This window comes from Coenobita brevimanus, chromosome 2, assembly GCF_032717465.1.
Source record: "Coenobita brevimanus isolate Jiangsu-jjx chromosome 2, ASM3271746v2, whole genome shotgun sequence".
In the NCBI taxonomy this organism is placed as follows: domain Eukaryota; kingdom Metazoa; phylum Arthropoda; class Malacostraca; order Decapoda; family Coenobitidae; genus Coenobita; species Coenobita brevimanus.
In genome coordinates, this window is record NC_136955.1 from 275,280 (window position 1) to 287,500 (window position 12,221).

General features: G+C 40.3%; 1 protein-coding gene across 1 annotated transcript in view; it reads right to left on the reverse strand.

Moving 5' to 3' along the window:
- Positions 1-5,058: 5,058 nt before the first annotated feature.
- Positions 5,059-12,221, reverse strand: part of LOC145391356 (deubiquitinase DESI2-like) — an 8,374-nt gene continuing 1,211 nt past the window's right edge. Inside the window, exons 2-6 of the mRNA XM_080265957.1 lie at positions 11,078-11,193; positions 10,508-10,580; positions 8,702-8,795; positions 6,518-6,659; positions 5,059-5,331 (exon numbers count right to left, since the gene is read on the reverse strand). Of these exons, the coding sequence (XP_080122083.1) occupies positions 5,059-5,331; positions 6,518-6,659; positions 8,702-8,795; positions 10,508-10,580; positions 11,078-11,193 (698 nt within the window). The remainder of the gene's footprint in view (positions 5,332-6,517; positions 6,660-8,701; positions 8,796-10,507; positions 10,581-11,077; positions 11,194-12,221) is intronic.

Here is a 12,221-nt window from a genome sequence, read left to right on the forward strand (position 1 = left end):
CAGAGTAACAGCATAAAAACAGTACAAGGTGCTCAGTAGAGAAACCCAGAGGGCATCATGGGTTAAGAAAAATTGCAAATCCCATCCTCCATTTCCTTGGCTTCGATTTTGGCATGCTGGGCGTTACTCTACGGATAGGCCGATGGAAATAAAAAGACCATGGCAGCATATCGAGAGAGATCGTTGCCACCATACAACCAGTGTAAACACGGAATGAGGACAATACTCCACAGTTCTCCTCAATTCTTCTCAAATGAGGTAAATTCTGGTACTGTAGCAAAAATGTCTCAATTAACTTTCTGGAACACTCAGATTTTCCTCTCATGAATTAAGCTGCATAAACTTATCATCACCATCATCAACCAGAACACCTAAGCTTACCATGATTTAAATAATCACATGCATCCACACAGGAGTATAAATTAAAACACTATTAGCCAAACTCTACCCTCACCTTCACTATCCTTGTCTACTTCTTGCTTCACTGCCATACTGATGCTATAATACACTCTATGGACAGTAAGTAGGATTATTAATACAGTACTTAGCAAAAATATATATATATCATTCGTTATATGAGGTCATTTTTTTTTTCTTTTCAGTTTAAAACGAGCCTGCACAAAAATCTTAAGAAGTAGGAGAGGGTTGAGTACTTTGATGACCTGGTATCAGAGTTCGTTCAGTATATTAAAATGACAATTCTCTCACATTACCTCTCATTATCTCACATATTATCTCCCATTATCCCTATCTTGCCTCCTTGGTCTTAAATCCTTCAACTCTGCAACACTTAGTATTTTATTCTTGGTATTCTTAGATCATTTCATTCACCTCAGGAGACTTCTCAAAACCGATGGATCAGATCTAGCCTTAATCCCCTTATTACTATGGTGTTTTATGAATGAAAATAAAACAATCCAGCAGCATGAGAGTAAAATATAAATGGTTGGGGCTAATACCTTATCTTAAATATTATTCTTGCAACACCAAATAACTTTATGCAATCCAGCAGACCTCTAGTAGTGAAGGGGTTAATGAAGACCATACCTAACTCTCCCAGCTTGAAAAGCCTCTCTGGAGCTGTTTGACATAATCTTAAAATAGCAAAGGCTTAAAAAAAAAAATCAAAATAATGAAAGGGATTGGGAGGAAGGGACTTGAAGAGGAGAAACGAAAATGAGGAGGAAAGTAGGCAAACAAAATATACAAAATTACTGTGGAGAGTTAATGCTTACATTTCTGATACCAAGTGTCCAAAATATTCAACCCCCGAGATCTTACCCTAGGAGAGCCAAACCAACACATCCCAACGACTGAACTACGGCGCGTTTGCTTTAACCCGACAAAGAATCCCTGACCTACCTTTCAACCCAGCTGATGGTCAGGCAGCCAGACTGAAAGGCGGATTTACAAAAAAGTAAACTCATTCCTCCCTCATAACTAAATCTCACTGAGTGGCCCTGTTCTGTCAGGTGAAAGCAAGCTGCCCGTAGTAACCGCATCGACCCCCACACGCCACTGATGATAAACAAAACTTCGGGTAAATCGTATGGCACTTATGAAGGGAGAGTGAAGAGATAGCTGGGGACTTTTTCTGAATGTTTACATCTTTGTTTATACGCTTTTAAGTTTGTTTTAGGGCAACGTCTTGCCCTGGAATACAGTCAATGTTCCTGTATATATGCTTGCTTGCTGCCTTAAATTCTACATTACAGCAGGCCTTTGGAAATAGGTCCTGGGGTAAATAATGTACAGTCAGCCAAAAAAGTTGCTGTCCTCTATCCTGGCCGTCTCCTCCACCCCCAAACACTAAATTCTCCTCACCCAGTCTCTCATTATAGTTCAATTACCTTGACTTGGCAGAGCTTTCATCCCCTTATAGTTTATTTCCCATACCACAATGCTAAAATAAGAAAACACTGCATTAACTTTCAACATCCTTTTGCCAGTAGTTTAGTTTCCACAGTGAAGTGTTAAAACAAGAGAACTGTGCTGTGCACCACCATCCTTCGCCAGCATTTCTTTGTGACTAGCACCATACTCTAACATGAACCCTTTCAATCCAGTCATATTCTACCGGCTAATTCATGCTATAGCTGAGTTTTCTATTAATTTTAATGTGTACTACAATCCCTCTAATTTAAAAAATCTCCCCAATTCAAATTTGAATACAATAATCTAGGTGAAGAAAGAATATAATCAAGAGTGCATCATCGGACTGAAAGGAGTAATTTCATGTCACAGTTCAGTATTCAAATAGGAGAGAGGCAATTTAGGCCAAGTTAAAGTGAAGATAGTATCGCCCAATCCCCTACTTGTCCCACAGAGACACTGTTCTCTTCACTGTTTACAATATACACATAACAAATACACGATGTTACTTTTTCAGCTGTTTAAAATTTACAGTTAACAAAGAAATAATGTTACCTTTTCTGCTCTTTAAAATTTATGCTTTTACCAAAAAAAAAAATTATGCTACTTTTATGCTGTTTAAAATTTATACATTTACCAAATTATGCTACTATATCAACTGTTTCAAGTACACGGTGTTACCCCCAAAATGCTTGAATCTCTCCTGTTTATAATTTACTGTTGCCAGAGAAATACATCACTCTGCTGTTTAAAATTTACAGTGTTACCAAAAACAAAAATGATCCTACACTCTCCTCTCTAGCAAATTAACTATTTTGGGGCTCATGGGAAGCTGGGATCAAGAACATAGCTTCTGTGACTGACTGTACTGTACTGTATACTAGAACTGACTTTTTTTCTTTTGATCATATATATATTTTTATATCAAAACTATATGATAGCCTGAAAAACATGGATAGCAACGCATTTTGGGTATATATATACTATACATATTATATATTGAACTGTATGAGGGTGAGTATGGTTATGTGTATTTGTGTGTATACATCGCACACGCCGGCAGCAACACTCTGAGCAACGCAACACTTCACACACTGCATGGGAATCGCAACACTGATTTCCAATCATCCTGTGATTTGCAGCACAGGAAAACCTTAATTTGGTGATTCCTGGTGATTTCCATTCATCCTGTAATTTGCAAAACAGGGGCTGTGCAAGACTCATTGATTTCTGAGTAACTTGTACTACTACGGCATCCTGAAATTTGCAAAATAGGAAGATTGCAATGCTCGTTGATCACTAGGCAAACTGCAGACCCACGACGCTATCTTGTGTAAATCTCAACGCTGCTGCTTACAGGTTACGTGATTCAATCTCTTCCGGCAAGCTGCAAGGCTCGACAAAAACACCTCGCTGGATTCATAGCGCGAAACCACCTTAGCAAATCCTGCTAAAATAAGGTAGCACACTTTGTAGGCAGCTGGATTTGCTAACTTCATCCAGCAGTCTCTGTAGGTAGCTGGACTCAGTAACCTTATCCAGAATACTCCCAAGTATGAAACAGTCCAGCTTAACTGAGCTCCAGTCCAGTTCAAACATTAGTAAATCTCTGGGTTCACCGCGGCTCATACTCTTGTGAGCTTAGGAGTCTTCAAGCACCTCTTTCTTACTTATTTTTTATGCATACTTTGTCTTACCACTCTCTTGTACCACTTTCTTGTATGCTACTTATGCCTTTGTAATACTGGCATGGATCGCATAAATTATGTACAAGAGATCATGGTGAAGTTAACTCATTCACCCTGATGATGTACTCTTTATTCTTTCAATCACCGGTCAATTTTACTCAGCTGTGCAGACGCTTTCTGAACCGGAGGGGTTAAATATAGTTAAACCCTTTGCAATTTGAGGATTCTTCGTTAAACCCTTTGCAATTCGAGGATTCTTTCCAAGTTGAATAAAATCATCTCAATGAAGAAAGAAGAAGTTAAAAAGTACATCATCAAGTTCATGGGACTAACCAAATGGCACAGTGCAGGTGGAAGAATTTTAGAACATCAATTTGCCATATATAAACTATAATCCATTTACTTTAACTTGGTTCAAATTTTTGTCTTTCTGCAACTTATTTCACGGAACTCAATGGTGGAATAAGACAATACTATGGCTCCACATAATTTCCACAGCACCTCTTCATAACTAGCATCATATTCCGGTGTTACACTCATGTTACATCCCGATATCTGATTCAGATAGACTGCAATCTTAGGCCATGTTAGACTGAAGAGGGCACAACATGAAAGAGGTACTACAAAAGGCCCCTAAGCAGAAAAGAATAGTATCCCTCGTGTCTCTGTGGAAAAGTGATGATGCGTGTGGTTTTGGAGGGGGAGTCTGCCCTACTTCTACCAGCCCCTTTGCCCCCTTGGACCAGCCTGGGGACCCTGCAAACATTACTAAAAGTGGGGGGTTTAGGGTGTGGCCAGGACAGTAAGAGTAATGCAGGGTATGGTAGAGGGGTTGGAAGGACACAGAGAGGAAAAAAGTAAGGTATGATAGACGGTTTGGGGCAATATGGAGAGGAACATCAAAATGTGGAGGATATTTTGAGGCAGGGGAGAATAAGTAGATGTGGGCATTAATGGTAAAGGCAGGACAGAAATGGTAAAGCAAGGTATGGTAGAGACATTAAAAAAATACAGAGAGGAATGTAAATATGGCAAGGATAATTCGGGTAAGGCATGGTAGAATGTGGTAAGTAAATGTGGGGATTTTATGGTTTTGGTAGGACAAAAAGGGCAATACAAGGGGCACAAGGACTGGAGTGACAAGGAGCAAAAAGATGCCATGGGAATGGCATGAGAAATACATGGTACAATGTGATGCGGGACAGTAAGGCTAGGTAGGGTAGGGGAAGACCAAGAGGGGGAGTTAAGGCATGATATAGAATGAGTTATAAAGAAGGACTGGAGTATCTAGGAGGTATGGTATAAAAAGAGAAAGGAAAAATTGGGAAGGTTAAAGGTACCGGTTTGGGATGATAAAGGTATGGTATAAAACGAGAAAGTAAAAACGGGGGATGAGAAAAGGTAAGGGATGGTATGGGTAAGGCATGGTAGTGTGTGTGTGTGATGGGGAAAGGTAGGGGAGGAGACTGAGAGGGGGAAAGGGATGATTCAGAAAGAGTTATAAGGAAAACCGTGAGTGGGAGGAGGGACACCGAGGGTTCCTAGGGGTGGCTGTGGCGGAGCGATCTCTTGGGGCAGAATCATTTGCATCCTGGGGTGGGGCTGGAGCTTGAGTGGAGCTGGGTGAGTCTGGGGAGGGTCGGTCGATGGTCTGCTGGAGCGCTACGGGGGTGAGCCACTCCCGAGGCAGGCACCGCTGAAGGAACGGGACACATGAGGACACATACGCCAGGCGGTTCACCCAAGTGGGGATCTCACGGCCCACCAAGATCTGAGGAGATTTTGACATGTTAGAAAAAGTAGATGAGGGCGTACGTGAAGGCATTTCTACGAATAGGCATGGAAGGATAATAAATACTGTACATGTATCCCTCTAGTCAACCTCTAGTTCATTCTCTACCCAGAGCCAAACCATCTTGGAATATTTCTAATACTGTACAACATATTCATATCAACATCACAATGCACCTAAACTTCCCTCATCTATCTGACTGTCTCTCCAAGCAACTCCAAATGCATCTCTAAAATATATAATTCATTTCCAGAAGACTGACGAAGAGAGTGTATGTGAGTGAGGTGGAGGGTGGAAGAGGGAGGGGGAGACCGAGGATGAGATGGAGGGATGGGGTGGAGAGGTATATGAGAGAGGGGGGTGTGAGTTGAGAGCAGGGCAGTGAAATGGCGGGGGACAGGGCGACTTGGAGGCGATTTGTTTGTGGCCACCCCAAACGGGATTGAGGCGTCTGGCAATAGATAGATAGATAGATAGACTTCCACTCATTTCACTCTTGACTTGTGTTCTTATGCTTTGAGTGCATTTGTCACTGCTTAAGTGACACCAGATATATACTGTAAGGCTACCCTTGCATAACACAATACTGTTTTTACTTTAACCTGGCCTAAAAATGCCACCACTCCATCCTGAATGCTGAACTGTAACAAATGATTACCTTAACACTTAAATGTGGTGCTAAATAAGTGCAAGGGAAAGGATGTTGAAAGGAAGTAACGTCTTATTCTCCCGCTGAGCTACATAAAATAAGCTGTAAAAGGAAAAACACCTAGGCCAAGTTATGCTAAAAAAGAGTATAGTCAGCTCTGTAATATTCAGCATTATCTGGCAATATAACTTGAATCATCATCACTGCAATCATACCGTAGTTTTCAACTTTTGTAGTCTCCTGGTATCTTGCAATGAATGGATCTTGAATTTGGTTCTCTGTTATGTTGTTGTTTTTTTCTTGGAGGGAACAATTTGCAGGCTCCTGGCCTTTGGTTCCTTCTTCCTTGCATTAAAAAAAAAAAAAAAAAAAAAAAAAAAAGGCTGACTTTAGACAATTCTGAGGATTTTAGAAATTCTGTCCTTAGTAGGGGTTCAAAAGAAAAAAATTAGGCAATAAATGGTTCCCTCACACCATGTCCAAAGTCTCCTCTGTTTACAGAAGTATATACCCAACCTGAGTAAGCGCAGAGGAGAAGTGATTGCAGTTCTTGTTCATGAGGTGGTAACGGTCGCCTCTGAACTCCTTGCCCAGTTCAGCCACAATGCGTTTGCTGTCCTCCTCCGTGAAGTCTGTGTACCCGAGGTGGATGCTCTGCCTGGAAGTGCGATGCAAATACACTCAAACCGCAATTTAAGGGACTACAGTAAATGAGGAATCAACTTGTCCCTTACTTGAAAGTGTCCCTTACTTGAAAATGTCCAATGTTTTACCACATGTAAAGACAATCTTATTATGAAATGCAATGACTGTTTCACTTATTTACATGATTATGAATATTTCTTTACAGGTACTGTATAAAGAAACATATTAATGTGTATAAGGAGGACTACTGGGCCTTGAAAGCAGGCTGTGAAGCCTATGCCCAGAGTCGGACACACACACACACACACACACACACACACACACACACAACAACAAGAGAGCAACAAGAGGACATGGAATGAAATTGAAAAAGTCAAGCTGCTTGAAGGATATCAAGAAATATAGCTTTCCTTACAGAAGTATAGACTTATGGAATAGCCTGGACAAAGAGATCGTCCAGTCTAAAAACTTAAACGAGTTTAAAGTTAAATTCGACTTATTGAGAAACAGCGACGGAAACCCACGAGCATAGTACATTCCGTGTATATCACAATTAGGTATATTCTTAAATATTTGGAACGACTTAGACAAAGAGGTGGTGCATGAGAAAAACATTCATGTGTGTAAAGGTAGACTTGATAAATGTGGATATGGAGACAGGACAACACGAGCATTGCTCAATTCCTGTATACTACAAATAGGTAAATACAAATAGGTAAATAGGTAAATACAAAAAGACATTACGTATAATTTTGAATGGTCCTGTCCAGTTGTCTGGTAGAATATGGAGTCCCTTAAATGCGAAATCCCTTAAATGGAGGTCCCTAAAATCAAGGTCTGAGTGTACAGTATAGTCTTTCCTCACTAGACTCTTAAAACAGTATTCTTTTCAGTTACGGAGGCTACCTGGCACCTCATCATCTCCAACACCTTGCTCCCTCCTGGAACATCTGAACAGGGGTTGGTCAGATAGACATGCCACCAGGCTACCTTTTCCTCACACATCACTCTCACTTTCTCAAACACTCCCTTCTCCTCTGACTCTTTCACTGACTTACTGTTCCACTTTCTTCTTCCATACTGCATAAGGTTTGCCTCTACCAACAATGCTGTACATAAATAATTAACAAACAATGATCACCTCAACTTTCGCTTCTCAAAGGTGCCAGTTCTGCCAAGGGAAGTCACTAGCATTCAAAAAACATATGCAACTTTGCAAAAACTATGAAAATATGCAAAACACACTTCATATGCAAATGTGACAGCAACTAAACCCTGCAATCATCCATCATAACAAGTCTCTCAAGATCACAGATTCTAGAAATGAGAATGGTTCTGAGGTGTCCTTTAAAAGATTCAACAGTTTACACTTTACTACTCTTGTGTATGTTCTTTATGCCCTTATAATACTGACAGAGACTGCATAAATAACATATAAAGGAAACAAGAACATGCCACAGGCAGAAATACATTGCCTTTGTGTCTGTCTTTTCATAACTCCCCCACCACTCCTCTCAGTTAACCAATTCCCACTCCTCTCATTCCTGCATTCATCAAGTACAGTTGTGGACATACATATCACCCCACTTCATTAAAATCAGTAACAATAAAGTGAGCAATAACTTTCAAAACGGTAATACAATTTTCAGAGCTTCACAAACTTCCCTGAATAATATGTAAGTACGGCAGTAAAACTGTTCAACTAAACAGGAATCAATGTTATTATCTGCAACTGTACGTTTGGAGGAACACACTGAGGTGGTTTGGCCATGTGGAGAGGATGGAGGGTGAGAGACTGATGAGGAGAGTGTATGTGAGTGAGGTGGAGAGGGGAAGAGGGAGAGGGAGGCTGAGGAAGAGATGGAGTGATGGAATGGAGAGGTGTTTGAGACAGGGGGGTGTGAGTTGGGAGCAGGGCAGTGAAATGGCGGGGGACAGGGTGACGAGGAGGCGATTTGTTCGGGGCCACCCCGTACGGGATTGAGGCGTCTGGCAATAGATAGATAGATAGACAGACAGACAGACAGAACTGTACATAATGGCAAACAAACTCACTTGAATTTGAACTGGTCTCCCAAATCATCTGCGTCTCTGGGTGTAATCTCAAACACGCCTGAGAAGGGATAAGGGTGCCCTCCGTATGCAAACTCTGTGTAAGGAAAAGTGAATAAGTGTGAGAAGTAAGAGGTCCATCATCCATCATCCAATCCCACGTTGCCCCATGAGGAGCGCAGGAGCCCAGGGCTAGGCAACTTGGTCCTGGCATTTAAGATGAAAGTGACCAGCCTCACTCATCCCTGAGTGGCATTACGTGAGCAATACACCCCAAACATCCCTTGGATATAAACCTTCACCGGCTCAATCCGATTGGAGCGCCGTTATTACCCTCTAAACCACCAGGTGCCAAAATTGGGTTATATGGTTACCACCTAGAGTGGTAAATGGTTTCCTGGTGTACAGGAAACCATTTGGCTTGTCACTCAGTGTTCAGTCACCCACAGACAGAAGGAAGAGGAAAGAATGACAGAACGACATAAGAGGAAGCGTAAAGTCACCCACAGGCAGTAGAAAGACGAAAGAATGAAGGAAAGAAAGACAGAAGAGGATGGATGGAAAGAAGAATGGAGGAGAGGAAAGGGCAGACACCCGAGAGCAGCACTACATCAAGTGAGTGGATAGTGAGCGCCTCCACCTACCACATAGAAATAAGAGGTAAGACAAAAAAAACATAATGGTCAATTCTATTTTATCTCCTCTGAGATGTAAGGGCCTGAAGATTCAGTAATAGCTTCTCAACAGTCACTAGAGGCTCTTGAGAGAAAAAAAAAAAAAAAATGAGAAAAAAGATTTTTTAAGGTGTAAGAGTCTCATCTTGAACTCTGACTTCATGTACAGTTATTCAGGTGACCAACAAGTGATTGTACTTGTGGCTAATGTTTCCTGCTTAAGAGTGATGAATGTGTGGCTAGCTACCAAGCTCACACACATTTCATTCTCATGCCAGGACCTCCCAGGGTCGATGGTTGCCATCTATTTACTACATACCTCAAAGCTGAAAAAGAATTACAATATGGCAAGTAAAAATCAGAAAGTACTGGTGCGTCACTGGACTTGCGTGAACCACGTAAGTACATGTGACAGGTGATAACACACTCAAACAATTGCTTGAGATAAGATGTCATTACACTTCTGATTATCTTACTGCATTTAGCATCTTGTTAACACTTTCACTGCTGATGTCACTCTTAGGCTAGTACAGTAAGTGTTCCTCTTGCAATCACAAGATAATTTTAATCAGCTAAAAGAAATGATGCCAGTAGAATGATTAATAACTGTCTTCACTAACCCTTGTACCTATTGCCAGACAAGTTTTTTCAGCTGAAGATAAGAAGTGAATGTACAAATATGTGCTGCTTGAATGGCTGTGTTTGTGAGTACATTTGTATACATCACCATGGGAACTGAACAGAGAGGAAGCATGGGTCAACAAATGCAAGGTTACTGAACTACTTAAATACTGTACTATACTCTTTTTACTCTAACCCTGGTCTACAACTGCCATCTCTGCTTTCAAGGCTAAGTTGTCACAATAGGTTAATACATGTAAGGATAATGACATGGTTAAATATGATATCTTTACACAATAACTTGGTCTAAAACTGCCACGTCTCTGTTTTGAATGCATGGCTGTAATGACAGGTTAATTTTCAAATATCCTGTCAGTCATGAAAAGGTGCTATGGTAAGGACATAGAGCTACAGCAGTGTCTTTTCCTGCCACTGAGCTACATACATTACAAAAAGGACTTGCTATGCCAAGTTCAAGTGACAGAAATAAAACACAGAGATGAAGATACCTCACCTGTCCCATAAATCTCAACCCCTGAGTGGAAGACACCCAACCCGATCGAAGAAGTGTACTCATTGATCCAGTACTGTAAAAATATGATAACAGTCAGTTTTATAATACATGTACTGACATATATAGTATGGTGACACAATGACTACATAATACAAATCACTCCTTAATGTAACTAGATGATATTAAATACATTATCATCATCATCCTGACCTTTGTACCACGTATGGATTGGGTAAGACATGATCCACGAAAAAGAAAAGATAAAGTGCAAAAGCAGAAGGATTATTTAGCAGCATGACTGCTTACACAGTTCTTTTATCTATATACTTATTATAATGTAAACACTGAGTATGATTTGCTATCACATTTCAGCTGCTATATTTAATCACCATGTTGTAAATGCTAAGCATGATGGGCTGCCGTGTTATGGTGAAGTTGTCTGCATGTCATCTTGGTTCTCTCTCTCGCTGATATATAATCACCATATCGAAAACAAAAACAATGAGTATGATCACTTACATCATTCAGAAGCCATACTTACTCACCACTTCAGTCGCCACGCTCACTCACCATGTCGTAAACGTTGAGTATAACGGGCTGCCTTGCCATGGCGAAGTCGTCTGCGTCGTCTTGGCACCCAGCGGGCCCCAGGCAGCTGGCAAACGGCAGCGCGCACGACCCCAGCCCTTCCGACATTCATAGAAAACCTGTCAAGGGACACTGATCGCACCCTTTTTCATATCTTTTTTATAAACTATTCTTTTCAAACCTACCTGTCTACTTTTCCAACCCATTTATCAATCTGCTGTGCTTATTTACTGCAAATAATCTATCTGCTGTATTTACCCACCTATTCCACAATATACGGTATTTTTTAACCAACCTACTTTTCCAATGCAGTGATTCACCTACTGTACCCTTCCAGTCATCTACATTTCCAACCCAAATGGCTGTCTGCTGTACTCATCTACAGTACTACAATTAACTATCTACTACACTTACTTATCTATACATTATACTTTTCAAGCATACCTGCTTTTTCAACTCGCCAACCTGTCTACTGTACTTATCTAATTAAAACCTTGTCAAGGAACATATATTGCACCTTTTCATATCTTCTTTTTTAATTCCATACTTTTCAAATATACAGGTATTTTTCATCTACTTTTCCAGTCAATCTACTTCTCTATTCATTTACAATACTTTTCTGACCTTCATGTACCTATCTACACAGTGCCCTTGATTTAAGCTGCCTTTCTTTGATGTTCTACCTACAATAAATTAGACACTAAATTACAAAACAAAACAAAACTCCTAAGTTTCAGTGCCACCTGTAAAAAACAATGCATTAATTTAGGTACAAGTGAAACATACAAAATAATGCACATATACATGAAATCTATAAGGTACCAGCAGAAGTGAAACATGGGAAACGACACCTTTAAAGTAACAGTAAAAGTGAGACGAAATGACACCTTCATGAACAGTTTAAGGTACCGGTACTAAGTGAAACATAAGAAACCACACCTTTATGAATTCTTTATAGTACAGTGCAAATGAAATATAAAAAACAACACCTTTATGAATTTTATATCCTTTTAAAATTGAAACTGTTACAACTCTGCTCTCCACTAACTCATATCTACCATTTAACAAAATAAAGCACCCATGAATAATATGAAAAACTGTCTATCAAAGTCCCACAGCTACCCAT